This window comes from Oncorhynchus mykiss, chromosome 8 (assembly GCF_013265735.2).
Source record: "Oncorhynchus mykiss isolate Arlee chromosome 8, USDA_OmykA_1.1, whole genome shotgun sequence".
Classification (NCBI taxonomy): domain Eukaryota; kingdom Metazoa; phylum Chordata; class Actinopteri; order Salmoniformes; family Salmonidae; genus Oncorhynchus; species Oncorhynchus mykiss.
Window position 1 is genome coordinate 82,674,686 of NC_048572.1, and position 19,666 is coordinate 82,694,351.

The window sequence follows — 19,666 nt, forward strand, 5'->3', positions numbered from 1 at the left end:
GCATGAAGAGAGGGAGAGAAGATGACAGAGAGAGGGAGGGAGCAGGGAGGGGAGAGGAGCAGGGAGGGGAGGGAGCAGGGAGGGGAGAGGAGAGGAAGAGAGGAGGAGGAAGGGGAGAGGAGGAGAGACGTTAAGTCCCTCTTATGGACAGATCGCAGGAAAATACTGTAGTGAAAATCCAATACAGTGTAGAACAAGTCTGCTCCTACATCAACTCTCTACCAGGTATCTTTATGCTGCTTGAGCCAAGACTGTAATGGATGCACATATCTTATACAGTATGCCTGGGGCCTGGAGTTTTTCCCTCTCGGGTCACAACTCCTCTCTCTCCACCTTCCTCATTTGTCCCCCCTCTCTCTCCTCCTCCTCCTCCAGGTAGGCGGGACATATCCAACGAGTTACGTTCCCAGGAGATTGACGGCCAGGCCCTCCCATTGCTGACAGAGAACCACTTGATGACAGCTATGAATATCAAAACTAGGCCCCGCCCTCAAACTCAGTGCCCACATCAACTCTCTGAGGGAACCATGAGCACAGGAAATGAGCATCTCAAATGGCACCCTATATAGTGCACTACTGTTGACCAGGGCTCTATCTGGTCAAAAGTAGTGCACTATATAGGAGATAGGGTGCCATTTGGTATGCGATCGAGAGGAACACCCTTTTTGGACTTTAGAGACATTGGATTCCAGGAGGATTTGAGACACACACTGGCTCTCCGCCTTTCAACTCAGGGAGAAGCAGCTAATAAACTGTTTTTCATCAGTGTATCGCCATAGTGATTGTAGCAATACGGCATTTTCTGTGTATTACATTGAAAGCACTGTACATGATGTTAAAAACTTAATTATATTGAAATGATTTGCCAAAATGTAGGTAGACTTTGAAGGCTGTTTACCAAGCCTGAGACGAGTTGGTATTTTACAACGACAAAGATTGACTGAAGTTGCATGAGGATATCCACCAAGAACACCCGTGGCATAGCAACCAGGAAGTGCCTTGTGAATTCCATGATTGATGAGACATTAGACAAGCAACATATTTTTTTGTACTTATAAATACACTGCTCAAAAAAATAAAGGGAACACTAAAATAACATCCTAGATCTGAATGAATGAAATATTCTTATTAAATACTTTTTTCTTTACATAGTTGAATGTGCTGACAACAAAATCACACAACATTTACACACAAATATATCAACCCATGGAGGTCTGGATTTGGAGTCACACTCAAAATTAAAGTGGAAAACCACACTACAGGCTGATCCAACTTTGATGTAATGTCCTTAAAACAAGTCAAAATGAGGCTCAGTAGTGTGTGTGGCCTCCACGTGCCTGTATGACCTCCCTACAACGCCTGGGCATGGTCCTGATGAGGTGGCGGATGGTCTTCTGAGGGATCTCCTCCCAGACCTGGACTAAAGCATCCGCCAACTCCTGGACAGTCTGTGGTGCAACGTGGCGTTGGTGGATGGAGCGAGACATGATGTCCCAGATGTGCTCAATTGGATTCAGGTCTAGGGAACGGGCGGGCCAGTCCATAGCATCAATGCCTTCCTCTTGCAGGAACTGCTGACACACTCCAGCCACATGAGGTCTTGCATTGTCTTGCATTAGGAGGAACCCAGGGCCAACCACACCAGCATATGGTCTCACAAGGGGTCTGAGGATCTCATCTTGGTACCTAATGGCAGTCAGGCTACCTCTGGCAAGCACATGGAGCACAAAGAAATGCCACCCCACACCATGACTGACCCACCGCCAAACCGGTCATGCTGGAGGATGTTGCAGGCAGCAGAACGTTCTCCACGGCGTCTCCAGACTGTCACGTCTGTCACATGTGCTCAGTGTGAACCTGCTTTCATCTGTGAAGAGCACAGGGCGCCAGTGGCGAATTTGCCAATCTTGGTGTTCTCTGGCAAATGCCAAACGTCCTGCACGGTGTTGGGCTGTAAGCACAACCCCCACCTGTGGACGTCATGCCCTCATACCACCCTCATGGAGTCTGTTTATGACCGTTTGAGCAGACACATGCACATTTGTGGCCTGCTGGAGGTCATTTTGCAGGGCTCTGGCAGTGCTCCTCCTTGCACAAAGGCGGAGGTAGCGGTCCTGCTGCTGGGTTGCTGCCCTCCTACGGCCTCCTCCACGTCTCCTGATGTACTGGCCTGTCTCCTGGTAGCGCCTTCATGCTCTGGACACTACGCTGACAGACACAGCAAACCTTCTTGCCACATCTCGCATTGATGTGCCATCCTGGATGAGCTGCACTACCTGAGCCACTTGTGTGGGTTGTAGACTCCGTCTCATGCTACCACTAGAGTGAAAGCACCGGCAGCATTCAAAAGTGACCAAAACATCAGCCAGCAAGCATAGGAACTGAGAAGTGGTCTGTGGTCCCCACCTGCAGAACCACTCCTTTATTGGGGGTGTCTTGCTAAATGCCTATAATTTCCACCTGTTGTCTATTTATTGTCAATCAGTGTTGCTTCCTAAGTGGACAGTTTGATTTCACAGAAGTGTGATTGACTTGGAGTTACATTGTGTTGTTTAAGTGTTTTTGAGCAGTGTATAATATAAATAAAAATCTGTTACCAGACTTGCATGCATTCATTATTGACCTGTCATGGGGGGAATAGTCTCATTCCTGTACCGTCATTGCAAGTCATGGGTTGCGTCTTAAATGGCACGCTGTTCCCGATATAGTGCACTACTTGGGCCTTGGACAAAAGAAGTGCACTAGGAAGAGAATAGGGTGCCATTTGGGCCTCAGTATACCAATAAGAAGCAAACTAGGTGACCGAGGAAGCTTTATTGAGCTGACATGATTCACATTCAGAATATTACATGCCTGTCACCAAGGAATAGGTATAGATGAAGGTATCGACAAGCTAACCTTACATGACCACATAATTAGACAGGAATTCAAACAGGAAGAGGAATTAAAATATTACAATTAAAAAAAGAAAAAAAAAGACATTCCTTTTCTATATAAAAATAGGCCAGTATTTACAGAATTTACAGTCATCCAGCCTTAAGGGGCAACCATGATGGATAAAATACTGTGGTAGTTGGTCTAGACCGCAGGGTAACTCCTCCCAGGAGTTTCACATTCACAGTCACACCACTGCTAGTATGAACTATGAACTACAGCAGTTGAATGTCCTCAGAGACCGTTCTAAATGGCTCTTTTTGTCCCAGGATGCTCAACAACTTTGTTGTGATTTGGAAACTTTGGGACTAAATGCAACGTTGCCGCATTTGTGGAGATCGCATTCACGGTAAAACGCTGCAGATGTCGTCTCAATCAGAAATTACATTTGAAGGTAAAGCACTACACAGCACGCCCTCGGATTTAATCTCGGCTGAAGTCTGAAGGCTGGAAGCCAAGTAGGCAATGTTGTTCAGTGCGCAGGACGCTGACCGATCGATGCTTTCATCTTCATCTGTTGCTCGATCATCCAATCAAACTCCTCTCTTTCCCTGAGGAGAGGAAAGAGGGACAGGAAAACAGATGTGTTAAACCTGACTTGGGTTAGCTCCCCAAGCTAATGCCTAGGCTTTAGTTCAGTGGGCTAACACACTACTCCTCTCTTACCTTTTACTCAGACAGGGCCCTTTCAGGTATTTGTCCTCTGCCTTCACCAGTGACAACTTGTCCACTCCAGCTATGGCATAGATAATAGCCTGCAGGAGAAGAAAACTTTAGAATCATTTAATTTTAAATAATTCAACGTCACTTCAACAGTAAAGAAAGGGGAATATTAAAACACACAGAGCAAAAATACATGTGTGTCGATGGACAATAAAGTAGTTTCCTATTGCACTTTGACCTCCGGTAAGAGGACGTCCAGGACGAGGCGAATGCGGTCAACGTCAGCCAGGCAGGGGGCGGTGAGGGGGGCGGTATCATACACCCCCCTCAGGTACTGATACACCTGGTCCAGCTGATCCTCATCCTCCAGGTAGGTGTCCACTACTGAACGGCTGGCTGCCAGGAACCATCGCAACCACTTAGATTGTTGCTGCCCGCCGATCACACCCTTGGGGGGGGGGGGGGGAGAGAAAGGTCATCATATATAGAGAGACCCGATCACACCCTTGGGGGGGGGGGGAGGGGGGAGAAAGGTCATCATATATAGAGAGACCTGATCACACACTGGGGTTAGAGAGAGGGGGATGGGAGGGAGAGAGCGAGCGAGAAAGAGGAATGAGGGAGAGGGGAATGAAGGGAGAAAACCTGATACTGACAGACAGACAGCAGAGAAGAGAACCTATTGAGTGCCTGGGAGAGTGAGGAAGGCATCGGCATGGTTACTCACTAGAAGGCGTGTCTCCACCCGGCGTTGCTTAACGATGAAGTCCACCAGTTTCTCATTGGCACGGTTACGTGCTGCCTTGGAGCGGTCAGGCAGCAGCTTCCTCCTTCTCCTCCTCCTCCTCCTCTCCTCCTCCTGCCGGCCGCTGCCCTCCTCCTCTTCCTCCCCAAGGTCAGAGGTTAAAAACTGCTCCTCCAACATCAGCTTACTGGGGAAGTTGAGGTCAGAGGTACTCTGAGGATAACGTCTCCTCACAGGACAGCCTGGGGGTGGATCAGGCAGGTTATTTATCCATATGTCACCTTTATTTGTATTTATTATGGATCCCCAATAGCTGCTAAAGTAGCAGCTACTCTTTGTGGGAATTAAGCCAGTTTATACAATTTTACAAAAAATTACAACACAAAGTGTGCCCTCAGGCCCCAACTCCACCACTTCCACATATCTACAGTACTAAATCCATGTGTACAGTTGAAGTCAGAAGTTTACATACACTTAGGTTGGAGTCATTAGAACTCGTTTTTCAACCACTCCACCAATTTCTTGTTAACAAACTATTGTTTTGGCAAGTCGGTTAGGACATCTACTTTGTGCATGACACAAATATTTTTTCCAACAACTGTTTAGACAGATTATGTCACTGTATCGCAATTCCAGTGGGTCAGAAGTTTACATACACTAAGTTGACTGTGCCTTTAAACAACTTGGAAAATTCCAGAAAATTATGTCATGGCTTTAGGCTAATTGACATCATTTGAGTCAATTGGAGGTGTACCTGTGGATGTATTTCAAGGCCTACCTTCAAACTCAGTGCCTCTTTGATATTCCCATGATGTCAAGCAAAAGGGAAAATAGAAAAATCCCCCCAAAAATGGTAGACCTCCAAAAGTCTAAAAAAAAGTCTAAAAGTACAAATCAATCCCAGAACAACAGCAAAGGACCTTGTGAAGCTGCTGGAGGAAAAAGGTACAAAAGTATCTATATTCACAGTAAAACGAGTTCTATATCGACATAACCTGAAAGGCCGCTCAGCAAGGAAGAAGCCACTGCTCCAAAACCGCCATAAAAAAGCCAGACAACGGTTTGCAACTGCACATGGGGACAAAGATCGTACTTTTTGGAGAAATGTCCTCTGGTCTGATGAAATAAATATAGAACTGTTTGGCCATAATGACCATCGTTATGTTTGGAGGAAAAAGGGGAAGGCTTGCAAGCTGAAGAACACCATCCCAACCGTGAAGCACGGGGCTGGCAGCATCATGTTGTGGGGGTGCTTTCCTGCAGGAGGGACTGGTGCACTTCACAAAATAGATAGCATCATGACGAAGGAAAATGATGTGGATATCTTGAAGCAAGACCTCAAGACATCAATCAGGAAGTTAAAGCTTGGTCGCAAATGGGTCTTCCAAATGGACAATGACCCCAAGCATACTTCCAAAGTTGTGGCAAAATAGCTTAAGGACAACAAAGTCAAGGTATTGGAGTGGCCATCACAAAGCCCTGACCTCAAATCCTATAGAAAATGTGTGGGCAGAACTGAAAAAGCATGTGCAAGCAAGGAGGCCTGACTCAGTTACACCAGTTCTGTCAGGATGAATGGGCCAAAATTCACCCAACTTATTGTGGGAAGCTTGTGGAAGGCTACACGAAACGTTTGACCCAAGTTAAACAATTTAAAGGCAATGCTACCAAATACTAATTGAGTGTATGTAAACTTCTGACTATTATTCTGACATTTCACATTCTTAAAATAAAGTGGTGATCCCAACTAACCTAAGACAGAGAATTTTTAGGATTAAAAAGGTCAGAAATTGTAAAAACTGAGTTTAAAATGTATTTGGCTAAGCTGTATGTACATTTCAGACTTCAACTGTATGTATAGTGCGCATGTTATCGTGTGTGTGTGTGTGTGTGTGTGTGTGTGCATGCGCCTGTGCCAATGTTTGTGTTGCTTCACAGTCCCCGTTGTTCCATAAGGTGTTTTTTTCCTGTTTTTTAAAATCTAATTTTACCGCTTGCGTCAGTTACTTGATGTGGAATAGAGTTCCATGTAGTCATGTCTCTATGTAGTACTGTGGAATAGAGTTCCATGTAGTCATGTCTCTATGTAGTACTGTGGAATAGAGTTCCATGTAGTCATGTCTCTATGTAGTACTGTAGAATAGAGTTCCATGTAGTCATGGCTCTATGGTAGTACTGTGGAATAGAGTCCCATGTAGTCATGGCTCTATGTAGTACTGTGGAATAGAGTTCCATGTAGTCATGGCTCTGTGTAGTACTGTGGAATAGAGTTCCATGTAGTCATGGCTCTATGTAGTACAGTGGAATAGAGTTCCATGTAGTCATGGCTCTATGTAGTACTGTGGAATAGAGTCCCATGTAGTCATGGCTCTATGTAGTACTGTGGAATAGAGTTCCATGTAGTCATGGCTCTATGTAGTACTGTGGAATGGAGTTCCATGTAGTCATGGCTCTGTGTAGTACTGTGGAATAGAGTTCCATGTAGTCATGGCTCTGTGTAGTACTGTGTGCCTCCCATAGTCTGTTCTGGACTTGGGGACTGTGAAGAGACCTCTTGTGGCATGTCTTGTGGGGCATGCATGGGTGTCCGAGCTGTGTGCCAGTAGTTTAGACGGACAGCTCGGTGCATTCAACATGTCAATACCTCTCATAAATAAAAGTAGTGATGAAGTCAACCTCTCCTCCACTTTCAGCCAGGAGAGATTGACATTAATATTATTAATATTAGCTCTCTGTGTACATCCAGCCGTGCTGCCCTATTCTGAGCCAATTGCAATTTTCCTCAGTCCTTTTTTGTGGCACCTGACCACACGACTGAACAGTAGTCCAGGTGCAACAAAACTAGAGCCTGTAGGACCTGCCTTGTTGATAGTGTCGTTAAGAAGGTAGAAACTAGGGCCTGTAGGACCTGCCTTGTTGATAGTGTTGTTAAGAAGGTAGAAACTAGGGCCTGTAGGACCTGCCTTGTTGATAGTGTTGTTAAGAAGGTAGAAACTAGGGCCTGTAGGACCTGCCTTGTTGATAGTGTTGTTAAGAAGGCAGAAACTAGGGCCTGTAGGACCTGCCTTGTTGATAGTGCTGTTAAGAAGGTAGAAACTAGGGCCTGTAGGACCTGCCTTGTTGATAGTGTTGTTAAGAAGGCAGAAACTAGGGCCTGTAGGACCTGCCTTGTTGATAGTGTTGTTAAGAAGGCAGAGCAGCACTTTATAATGGACAGACTTCTCCCCATCTTAGCTACTACTGCATCAATATGTTTTGACCATGACAGTTTACAATCTAGGGTTACTCCAAGCAGTTTAGTCATCTCAACTTGCTCAATTTCCACATGATTTATTACAAGATTTAGTTGAGGTTTAGGGTTTAGTGAGTGTTTTGTTCCAAATACAATGCTTTTAGGTTTAGAAATATTTAGGGTTAACTTATTCCTTGCCACCCACTCTGAAACTAACTGCAACTCTCTGTTAAGTGTTGAGTGTTGTTAAGTGTTGCAGTCATTTCAGTCACTGTAATAGCTGACATGTAAAGTGTTGAGTCATCTGCATACATAGACACTCTGGCTTTACTCAAAGTCAGCGGTATGTCGTTAGTAAAAATTGAAAAAGCAAGGGGCCTAAACAGTTACCCTGGGGAATTCCTGATTCTAACAGGATTGTATTTGAGAGGCTTCCATTAAAGAACACCCTCTGTGTTCTGTTAGACAAGTAACTATTTATCCACATTATAGCAGGGGATGTAAAGCCATAACACATATGTTTTTCCAGTAGCAGACTATGATCACTCATGTGTCTAACAAGACAGGCCTCACAATAATTGTATCATCAATTTCTCTCAGCCAATCATCAGTCATTTATGTAAGTGCTTTGCTTGTTGAGTGTCCTTCCCTATAAGCATGCTGAAATTCTGTTGTCAATTTGTTTACTGTGAAATAGCATTGTATCGCGTCAAACACAATTTTCTCCAGAAGTTAACTAAGGGTTGGTAACAGGCTGTTGGTTGGTTATTTGAGCCAGTAAAGGGGGCTTTACTATTCTTGGGTAGCAGAGTGACTTTAGCTTCCCTCCAGGCCTGAGGGCAAACGCTCTCTAGTAGGCTTAAATTGAAGATGTGGCAAATAGGAGTGGCAATATCGTCTGCTATTATCCTCAGTAATTTTCCATCCAGATTGTCAGACCCTGCTGGCCTGTCATTGTTGATAGACAGCAATAATTTGTTCACCTCTACCACAATGACTTTGCGAAATTCAAAAGTACAATACTTGTCTTTCATAATTTGGTCCGATATACTTGGATGTTTAGTGTCAGCGTTTGTTGCTGGTATGTCATGCCTAAGTTTGCTTATCTTGTCAATGATAAAGTCATTAAAGTAGTTGGCAATATCAGTGGGCTTTGTGATGAATGAGCCACCTTGATTCAATGAATGAAGGAGCCGAGTTGGCTTTTTTTTTCTCCACAATTTCATTTTAAAGGTGCCTCAAAGCTTTTTACTATCATTCTATATGTGATTTATCTTTGTTACATAGAGTAGTTTCTTTTAATTTTTATTTAGTCACATGATTTCTTAATTTGCAGAACGTTTGCCAGTTGGGCTGCCAGACTTAACTTCCATACCTTTTGCCTCATCCCTCTCAACCATACAATTTTTAAATTCCTCATCAATCCAAAGGGGATTTAACAGTTTTTACAGTCATTTTCTTAATGGGTGCATGCTTATTAGTAACTGGAATAAGTAGTTTCATAAATGTGTCAAGTGTAGCGTCTGGTTGCTCCTCATTACACACCACAGACCAGCAACTATTCTTTACATCAACATATGAATCACTACAAAACTTATTGTATGACCTCTTATACACTATATTAGGCCCAGCCTTTGGAACTTTGGTTTTCCTAGATATGGCAATTATAAATCACCCAGAAAATATATACTTCTCTGTTGATATCACATACATTATCAAGCATTTCACACATATTATATTTAGTCAGGTCAGTTAAGAGAATACATTCTGTTGTACTATAATGACGATCTTAAATTAAGAACAGGCAGCATTGGGATGAGGTTAAACATTGGATGGCAAAGTAACAACATCTAATAGCAGCGAATAGACATGAACTCACTTATGTCATCTGAAAAGTATTCAATGAAGGAACCGGTGAAGCCGCATCCTGCAAAAGACAACACAAACATCAAGGAAAACACAACACACATGTAATGAACTTCATCGGGGGGTCCGGAAAACAGGCGCATAGTGCTCATTCTAAGAGAAGCGTAGTACAATTGTTTACCGATACGGATTCTATAGTCGGCGATCAGCTCCAGGCACCATTTGATGGCAGCATCATAACTCTCTCTGGCTTTACACTACAGACAACAGAAAACAACATCAACCCACCAGGAATACATATACAAAAATAGCTGTCTCTATAATATAAATGAGTTATATGGAAACAGTATTCATAAAATAGTTGTCTGTTTCAGACATTCTTACCACAAGCTGATCAGCCTCTTCACAGTCAAAAGGCTTCAATGTTTTTAAGGCCACAGAGAAGCTGGAAAAGAAACGGGAAAGAAACATGATGGTTAATATCGGAACAAAGGTTCATTACCAAAGAATGACGGTGGAAAGGGTTAAACAGCCAGTTTTTTGGAGTTCCTACCCTTTTCGTATCCTCTTCTTGTCAAACAGCAGGTTGTCAATAAACACAATGCTGGCTTTCTTCATCTTCCGGTTCACGCTTTTCACCTGAGGAGAAGAGGAGTTGTTGTCAGCTCTAACATGTCCCCACCACATCTCATCGTTTCATGTTGTTGGGAGCACAGATCCTAACTCACCATTGCCGGCCAGAAAGGATAGTTTCTAAATTTGCACCAAACACATATTCCCTCTGTTATGGACAGCGGCTCTGAAAGAGACAAATAATGATTTATATACTGAACAAAAATATAAAACGCAACATGTAAAGTGTTGGTCCCATGTTTCGTGAGCTTAAATAAAAAGATCCCAGAAATGTTCCATATGCACAAAAAGCTTATTTCTCTCTAATTTTGTGCCCAAATTTGTTTACATCCCGTTTAATGAGCATTTCTCCTTTACCAAGATAATCCATCCACCTGAGTGGTGTGGTATATCAAGATTAAATAGCATGATCATTACACAGGTGCACCTTGTGCTGGGGACAATAAAATGCCACTAAAATGTGCAATTGTCACAATACAATGCCACAGATGTCTCAAGTTTTGAAGGAGCGTGCAATTGGCATACTGGCTACAGGAATGTCCACCAGAGCTGTTGCCAGAGAATGCAATGTTAATTTCTCTACCATAAGCCACCTCCAAATTTGTTTTAGAGAATTTGGCAGTACTTCCAACCGGCCTCACGTGTAACCACGCCAGCCCAGGTCCTCCACATCTGGCTTCTTCACCTGTTGGATCATCTGAGACTAGCCACTTGGACAGCTGATGAAACTGTGGGTTTGCGCAACCAACGAATTCCTGCACAAACTGTCAGAAACCATTTCAGGGAAGCAATTCTACATGCTTTTCGTTCTCACCAGGGCCTTGACCTGACTGCAGTTCGGCGTCGTAACCGACTTCAGTGGGCAAATGCTCACCTTCGATGGCCACTGGCACACTGGAGAAGAGTGCTCTTTACGGATGAATCCCCGTTTCAAATGTGGGCGAGCAGTTTGCTGATGTCAACGTTGTGAACAAAGTGCCAGTGGGGTTATGGTGGAGGTGGGATTATGGTGGAGGTGGGGTTATGGTGGAGGTGGGGTTATGGTGGAGGTGGGATTATGGTGGAGGTGGGGTTATGGTGGAGGTGGGGTTATGGTGGAGGTGGGGTTATGGTGGAGGTGGGGTTATGGTGGAGGTGGGGTTATGGTGGAGGTGGGGTTATGGTGGAGGTGGGGTTATGGTGGAGGTGGGATTATGGGATGGGCAGGCATAAGCTACGGACAATGAACACAATTACATTTTATCGATGGCAATTTGATGCACAGAGATACCGTGAAGAGGTCCCGAGGCCATTGTTGAGCCATTCATCCACCGCCATCACCTCATGTTTCAGCATGATAATGCACGGCCCCATGTCATCTTTTCACATTTCCTGCAAGCTTAAAATGTCCCAGTTCTTCCATGGCCTGCATACACAGACTGCCACCCATTGGACAGGTTTGCGATGCTCTGGATCGACGTGTATGACAGCGTGTTCCAGTTCCCGCCAATATCCAGCAACTTTGCACAGCCATTGAAGAGGAGTGAGACAACATTACACAGGCCACAATCAACAGTCTGATCAACTCTATGTGAAGGAGCTGTGTCGCGCTGCATGAGGCAAATGGTGGTCATATCAGATGGTCTTCTGATCCATGCCTCTACCTTTTGTTTTAAATTATCTGTTACCAACAGATGCACATCTGTATTCCCAGTCATGTGAAATGCAGATTAGGGCCTAATGAATTCATTTAAATTGACTGATTTCCTTATATGAACTATAAAATCTTTGAAATTCTTGCATGTTGCTTTTATATTTTTGTTCAGTGTAATTAAAAACAATGTGCAATTTTTACAGGCGTCATGTCAGGGAGGGAGTTTATCAACCATCCACACAATCACACTCTAACTCACTTGTGTTATTTAAGAAACTGGGCAGATCTTCCTCATCCTCCTGCTCTTCCTCCTCCTCCTCTTCAAGAGGAAGTGATGTCAGGTGGTCTTCCTGTAGGCTCAGTTCGATGGACAGGTTTGAGGACAGGGAGGCATCTCCTGTGTCTTCGTCCGGTGAGTCCAACTCCAGTAGCTCAAACCGTGGTCTGGAGCATTGGATTGGCTGAGAGCTGGTGCTGTCGTCACTCTGCAGCCCGACTCTCTCCACTCCCTCTGCTGTAAGACCCTTCCTGATTCTACGTCTGTGCTTGGCTGGAGGCCCCTCCTCTGAGCTGCAGGTCTGGGAACCTCCCTCTGCTGCAGTCTTCACCTTCTTACCACACTGAGTTTTCACTCTCTTCCCTACAGCCGGGTCCTTCATTCTCGTCACTACAGCCGGCTTCTTCACGCTCTCCCCTACAGCCGGGTCCTTCACTCCCTTCACTACAGCCGGCTTCTTCACTCCCTCCACGACAGCCGGCTTCTTCACTCCCTCCACGACAGCCGGCTTCTTCACTCCCTCCACGACAGCCGGCTTCTTCACTCCCTCCACGACAGCCGGCTTCTTCACTCCCTTCACGACAGCCGGCTTCTTCACTCCCTTCACGACAGCCGGCTTCTTCACTCCCTTCACGACAGCCGGCTTCTTCACTCCCTTCACGACAGCCGGCTTCTTCACTCCCTTCACGACAGCCGGCTTCTTCACTCCCTTCACGACAGCCGGCTTCTTCACTCCCTTCACGACAGCCGGCTTCTTCACTCCCTTCACGACAGCCGGCTTCTTCACTCCCTTCACGACAGCCGGCTTCTTCACTCCCTTCACGACAGCCGGCTTCTTCACTCCCTTCACGACAGCCGGCTTCTTCACTCCCTTCACGACAGCCGGCTTCTTCACTCCCTTCACGACAGCCGGCTTCTTCACTCCCTTCACGACAGCCGGCTTCTTCACTCCCTTCACGACAGCCGGCTTCTTCACTCCCTCCACGACAGCCGGCTTCTTCACTCCCTCCACGACAGCCGGCTTCTTCACTCCCTTCACGACAGCCGGCTTCTTCACTCCCTTCACGACAGCCAGCTTCTTCACTCCCTTCACGACAGCCGGCTTCTTCACTCCCTTCACGACAGCCGGCTTCTTCACTCCCTTCACGACAGCCGGCTTCTTCACTCCCTTCACTACAGCCGGCTTCTTCACTCCCTTCACTACAGCCGGCTTCTTCACTCCCTTCACTACAGCCCTCTCCTTCACTCTTTTCACTACACCCGGCTTCTTCACTCCCTTCACTACAGCCGGCTTCTTCACTCCAGCCGGGTCCTTCCTTGGTCGACCTCTGGGTTTACCCCAAGGTTTACTGCTGGGTACAGCTCTGTCTGGCTCTGGAATCTGAAAGAGAGAAAGTTACTGAATATTGAATACTTTAAACATTTACTACTCTACAGAGAATAAGCATGGACTAAAACACATTTTCAATGGAGATTCTCCATTGTCAAGGCAAATTGTCTCTCGGTGCGTCACATCACGTCTGTTTCGACTCAGTGTTGATAAAGATGATACAGTACCTTGTCTAGATCGAACAGCTTCCAGGTGATAGGTGAGGCGTTCTGAGGGCTGTCTGGCTTAGAGCTGGGGGCCAGGGGAGACAGAGAGACAGAGAAGGGGTTGGCTGTTCCTATGGAGGATCTGGGGCCTGGGGTGGAGCTAAGACAGATCTGTTGCTGGACCCCCTTAGTTCTGCCTCTGACTCTCTTAGGTGTGCTTGTCGAGGAAGAGACACCAGGAGGGCTGAGAGTAGGAGAGAGGCTCCTCTTTAGGCCAGAAGAGAGTTCTGCAGATAGAACAGGGAATGAAGAGACGATCTCAGAGTCTACCCTGTGGCTCTGTGGTTTTTTTCTATGTTTTCTCTTTGGGACACCAGGAGGGTTGTGTGTGGAAGAGACAACGCTGGGGGAGAGGTCTGCAGATAGCACAGGGAATGAGATGTGGTTGGCAGAGACTACATTATGGCTTTTTGATTTCTTAGTATATTTTCTCTTTTTTACAGTCTCCACTTGTGACTCTAGCTTACGCTTCAGCGATATTTCAGATGTCTTTTCCCTATTCCCCTCAGTTTCCTGTGACTGGTCTACTTTATGGCTCTGTGACTTTCTAGTATGTTTCCACTTCCTCACAGTCTCCTGCGACTGGACAGTCTCCTGTGATTGAGCTACCTTGGAGGTCTGTGACGTTTTAGATGCATGTTTCCTCTTGCTCAAATTCTCACTCTCCTGCGACTGGTCGGTCTCCTGCGACTGGTCTACCTTAGAGGTCTCTGATTTTTTTGTATACTTCCTCTTTGTCACCGGTGCCGGACACCTGTCCTCAAGGCCAGGCGCAGGTGAGTTGGATGTCAAGGACTGTGTCTCAGCCTCTGTTTGGTCCTCTGGCTGTGAACATGCGTGTGTATCTGTTAGGGCCTGATTGGTCTGATGTCCTGGGACAGCATGAGGTGTCTTGTCTTTGGGTGGCCTCCCCCTCTTGCGCCGTTCACTGTGTGGCTGTGAACTTGGGTCTGAATCAGAACGGGACTGGATTTGATGTCCTGGGACAGTATGAGGTGTCTTGTCTTTGGGTGGCCTCCCCCTCTTGCGCCGTTCACTGTGTGGCAGTGAACATGGGTCTGAATCAGAACGGGACTGGATTTGACGTCCTGGGACAGTATGAGGTGTCTTGTCTTTGGGTGGCCTCCCCCTCTTGCGCCGTTCACCGTGTGGCTGTGAACTTGGGTCTGAATCAGATGGGGACTGGATCTCCTGCGACTGGTCAGTCTCCTGCGACTGGTCAGTCTCCTGCGACTGGTCTACCTTAGGGGTCTCTGATCTTTTTCTATACTTCCTCACCGGTGACTGACACCTGTCCTCAGGCACAGGTGAGTTGGATGAGAGGGGATGTGTCACTGTGACAGCATCTGTTTGTTCCTCTCGCTGTGAACATGGGTCTGAATCTGAAGGGGACTGGATCTGATGTTCTGGGACAGTATGAGGTGTCTTGTCTTTGGGTGGCCTCCCCCTCTTGTGCCATTCACTGTGTGGCTGTGAACTTGGGTCTGAATCTGAAGGGGACTGGATCTGATGTTCTGGGACAGTATGAGGTGTCTTGTCTTTGGGTGGCCTCCCCCTCTTGTGCCATTCACTGTGTGGCTGTGAACTTGGGTCTGAATCTGAAGGGGACTGGATCTGATGTCCTGGGACAGTATGAGGTGTCTTGTCTTTGGGTGGCCTCCCCCTCTTGTGCCATTCACCGTGTGGCTGTGAACTTGGGTCTGAATCTGAAGGGGACTGGATCTGATGTCCTGGGACAGTATGAGGTGTCTTGTCTTTGGGTGGCCTCCCCCTCTTGTGCCATTCACTGTGTGGCTGTGAACTTGGGTCTGAATCTGAAGGGGACTGGATCTGATGTCCTGGGACAGTATGAGGTGTCTTGTCTTTGGGTGGCCTCCCCCTCTTGTGCCATTCACTGTGTGGCTGTGAACTTGGGTCTGAATCTGAAGGGGACTGGATCTGATGTCCTGGGACAGTATGAGGTGTCTTGTCTTTGGGTGGCCTCCCCCTCTTGTGCCATTCACTGTGTGGCTGTGAACTTGGGTCTGAATCTGAAGGGGACTGGATCTGATGTCCTGGGACAGTATGAGGTGTCTTGTCTTTGGGTGGCCTCCCCCTCTTGTGCCATTCACTGTGTGGCTGTGAACTTGGGTCTGAATCTGAAGGGGACTGGATCTGATGTCCTGGGACAGTATGAGGTGTCTTGTCTTTGGGTGGCCTCCCCCTCTTGTGCCATTCACTGTGTGGCTGTGAACTTGGGTCTGAATGTGAAGGGGACTGGATCTGATGTCCTGGGACAGTATGAGGTGTCTTGTCTTTGGGTGGCCTCTCCCTCTTGTGCCATTCACCGTGTGGCTGTGAACTTGGGTCTGAATCTGAAGGGGACTGGATCTGATGTTCTGGGACAGTATGAGGTGTCTTGTCTTTGGGTGGCCTCCCCCTCTTGCGCCGTTCACCGTGTGGCTGTGACTGATCAGAGGTTCCTTTCTCTGTGGTCCTCTGTTTCTGGGGTGAAACAAATGGTTCAGCCTCTAGCTCTCTGGTCAGTGAATATGTGTGATCTCTAGCAATTAGGACATTATGGCTGGTTGTATCTCCTTGTTCTACAGATGGACTACAGAGACGGGACCCTTCGTTACAATGTACCCTCTGTAAATCCTTGGTGGGGGAAGGTAGTTCAGAGGTGCCCACAGGTGGGCTGGGTGACAGGGGCTGTGTCTCAACCTCTGTTAGGGCATCAGGTGACTGACATCGGTCCTCAGGCACAGGTGAGTTGGATGAGAGGGGATGTATCACTCTGACAGCATTAGTTTCTTCCTCTCGCTGTGAACATGGGTCTGAATCTGAAGGGGACTGGATCTGATGTTCTGGGACAGTATGAGGTGTCTTGTCTTTGGGTGGCCTCCCCCTCTTGCGCCGTTCACTGTGTGGCTGTGATGCATCAGAGGTTCCGTTCTCTGCTGTCCTCTGTTTCTGGGGTGAAATTAGTGATTGAGACAGGCTAGCAGGGTTGGTTGAAACAGGTGTTTGAACTGGGCTAGCAGGGCTAAGTCCTGGCTGTGGAGTGGATGTTTGGTGGTTGGTCCAATTTGAGTTCTTCTGAGTGGAAAAGGAAGAACCGTCCTCTGGTGAATTCATGTTCAAGGCCAGGCGAGCTCCAGCGCTTCAACTCCTCAGGAGGGCAACGCTTGTCATCTTGAGCTGTGGTGGAACCATGCATGAAGATAACAGCTTTATTCTTTGTGTTTATCAAATAACAGCCATGTCAATTTCCCGAGAGGGTTGTAACATTAAATGTGTAGGCTAGTAATTAGAACCTAAGAAACATCTTAGCAAACATCTGGCCAGCTAGCTAGATAGCTAAACACTGACAGCTTGTGAATTTGAAAGTTACGTTACTACACCAAACTGTGGCTATTCAAAGGATTAACACCCTCCGTTTGCATCTTGAAAACGAGATGGTGCACCTCAAAATATTTCATCATGCAACATTTCAAATAAATAACGTTAGCTAGTTAGCCGTTAGCTAGCTGACAACACTACTAGAGATCGGTCTCATCAGATATTTAAAAATAAAACATGATCATATGAGATTACAGACAGTTGACTAGCTTTGATAGATTTTCGTGTTCACTTTACATCCGCATATGGATGTCCGGCGTGCTTTCTGGTATAACAACGCTAGCTAGCTAGCTAGAAAGCTACCGATAATTCTACAGCGTGTTTTGAATTGCATCGGTTACTCTGTGCTGGCTAACCGTTAGGTAGCTAATTTGCTAACGTTTCTAAAGTAGTATAGTAGTTAGGTTACAAATACTGATATTCATAAATATTCATACGTACACATAGAAACAGCAAGGTAGATTTAATACTTTCTTCTTGATACTTCAAATGTTGCAACTCCTTCTGGGTTGGCACTAGTTACCATATCCACAAAGTCAAAATTGGCTATCGTCAACGGGCTTTATCGTAAAAATTCATGAAAACAAAAATGTGCCTTTTGTTCTTAATTAAAGTTTAGGCTTAAGGTTAGCAGTCTGGTTAAGGTTATGTTTCAAATACGATTTTAAGAATATAAATTGTAGAAATAGGCGGGGTTTGTTTCTTTGTGGCTGTGGTAACTAGTGACGACCCGCCCAAACCAAAACAGAGATACTTTTGAGGAGATGGAAAACTCCACTGGACTTGTGTATTTTGTCGCGGTGCATTCTGTGCTATTCTGGGATAAAGAGAGCTGTCCTCCAAGGAGTGAATGGGAGTCAATTGGGCGCTAGCTCAAAAACCCAACATTAGCATCAATTCCGTGAACAAGTATAACATTACAAATATTTTCCGAGGTGTGAGATAATTAATTGCTTCTCTGTAACGTTGTATAGCTTTGGAATCGTGACCTTACCTACTTTCGAGGAAAATAGGCAGGTTTCTCGATTATATGGTGCTTTCAAGACAACTGGGAACACGGGAAAAAACGAGGTCAAATCAAGGGGTTGGTGATTATCAAATCGGAAAGTCTGAACTTTAGAAAGAGGCCCGACTTCACGATTTATAATTCCGAGTTGGATGGCCGTTCAAAACGTTTTTTTACAGTCGGAGCTCGTTTTTTCCTGTGTTTCCAGTTGTCATGAACGCACTGAAGTCAGAGATTTCCGAGTTCCCCGTGATTTTAAACGCGGCAAGATACTTTGACTTCGAGAAGGGATTGCTTGACGATTAGTTTAGCAACCGCGTGACGCAACATGACAACGTCAACCCGATTGGTCGACAGTTTGGGCGTTATACGTTACTCTATTCATTGCCCAATGGGATTCTCATCTCTTCCGTTCTCTATTTCAATTTTCGAGTTTCGCGCTGTTTGATTCATGGGATATGTAGTACATTATACTGAACTCAGGAGCAATGTAATTTCCCTCATTTAAAAGTTGACGAAATTACATAGGCAAAAAATCATACACAAACATAAACCAAAAACACAACACACAGTAAAAAGGCCTTTACTGTAACATGTTCTGTTCTGTCATCAAGTGAATAAGTACAGGAAAAAGTGACTGCAGTAATTGTGCTGCATTGGATAGCAAGTGTTTTACGGGCTCCTGACCAATTCTTCCATTTTGTGTGTTTTTTTTTGTACATTATCTTTCCGCCATAATTTCCTGTCACCAAAAATAGTTTTTGGACATCAAAACAGCGATCACTAACCTCGATTAGGATGAAGATTACCACTACAAAGAGTCAGAGGCTCAGGACATACTGCTCACCGCGGACTCAGAAAAGGAAAAAGCATCGTAAGAGAGGCCCGACGTGCGGGCACCCTGACAAAACTACATCGGCGAGTACATAAACTGCATCTACCCTCTGTTCTATTGGCGAACGTACAGTCACTGGAGAACAAACAGGACGAGCTCCGAGACTATCCTATCAACGGAACCTTAAGAACTGCAATATCGGAGTTGTGGCTGAATAAGGACATGGATAAGATACATATAAAGCTGTTTTTTCGATGCATTGGCAGGACAGAACAGCAGCACCGGGTAAACTCAAGGGAGGTGTGTGTTCTTTGTTAACAACGGCTGGTGCGCTATCTCTAATATTAAGGAATTCTCTACGTTCTGCTCGCTGTAGACCATGCTATTTACCAAGAGAGTTTTCATATATTTTTCGCAGCTATATACAACCACAAACCCGATACTGGCACTAAGACAGCATTCAACGAGCTGTTTAGGGCCAAAAGCAAACAAAAAAATGCCCATCCAAAGGCGACGCAACTAGTGGCCGGTGATTTTAATGCAGTAAAACTGCAATTCGTTTTACCTCGTTTCAACCAGCATGTAACTAGAGGCGAAAAAAACTATAGATCACTTTTATTCCACACACAGATACACATACAAACCCTCGCCTTCCATTTTGCAAATCTGACCACAACTCCATACTCGTTATTCTTGCTTACAAGCAGAAATTCTAACAGAAAATACCACTGAAGCACTCAATACGGAAGTGGTCTGATGAAGTGGATGCTACACTACAGTACTGTTTTGCTAGCGCAGACTGAAATAGGTACTGGGATTCATCCAATGGGATTGAGGAGTTTACCACCATCAGTTACCGGCTTCA

The 19,666-nt window shown here is 45.7% G+C and overlaps 1 protein-coding gene across 4 annotated transcripts; it reads right to left on the minus strand.

Annotated features, from left to right (window-relative positions):
* Nucleotides 1–2,795: 2,795 nt before the first annotated feature.
* On the minus strand, nt 2,796–17,623 carry LOC110531021 (serine/arginine repetitive matrix protein 2). Of its 4 annotated transcripts, none has more exons than XM_036986530.1 (13): nt 17,402–17,623; nt 16,402–16,759; nt 13,541–15,825; nt 11,966–13,364; nt 10,169–10,239; nt 9,994–10,079; nt 9,825–9,885; nt 9,622–9,697; nt 9,454–9,501; nt 4,325–4,584; nt 3,836–4,045; nt 3,601–3,689; nt 2,796–3,485 (listed from the first exon to the last, which is right to left on the minus strand). In XM_036986530.1, exons 2-13 carry the CDS (start codon nt 16,694–16,696, stop codon nt 3,407–3,409), a joined length of 4,959 nt encoding a protein of 1,652 aa, XP_036842425.1. In that variant the 5' UTR covers nt 16,697–16,759; nt 17,402–17,623; the 3' UTR covers nt 2,796–3,406. The 4 variants fall into 4 exon arrangements, with proteins under 4 accessions (XP_036842425.1, XP_036842424.1, XP_036842422.1 ...); XM_036986529.1 differs by having other exon boundaries at nt 13,541–14,260; nt 14,768–16,759; XM_036986527.1 differs by having other exon boundaries at nt 11,966–13,162; nt 13,244–13,364; nt 13,541–16,759.
* Between the last annotated feature and the right edge of the window lie 2,043 nt (nt 17,624–19,666).

What these genes read in the sequence shown, in the direction of transcription:
- LOC110531021 (XM_036986526.1), bottom strand. Translation starts at nt 16,696, where the DNA reads ATGAATTCACCAGAGGACGGTTCTTCCTTTTCCACTCAGAAGAACTCA. An exon ending in ATCCTTTCTGGCCGGCAATG is followed by an intron (nt 10,080 to 10,168) that starts GTGAGTTAGGAT and finishes TCTTCTCCTCAG; the next exon opens with GTGAAAAGCGTGAACCGGAA. An exon ending in AAGAAGAGGATACGAAAAGG is followed by an intron (nt 9,886 to 9,993) that starts GTAGGAACTCCA and finishes TTTCTTTTCCAG; the next exon opens with CTTCTCTGTGGCCTTAAAAA.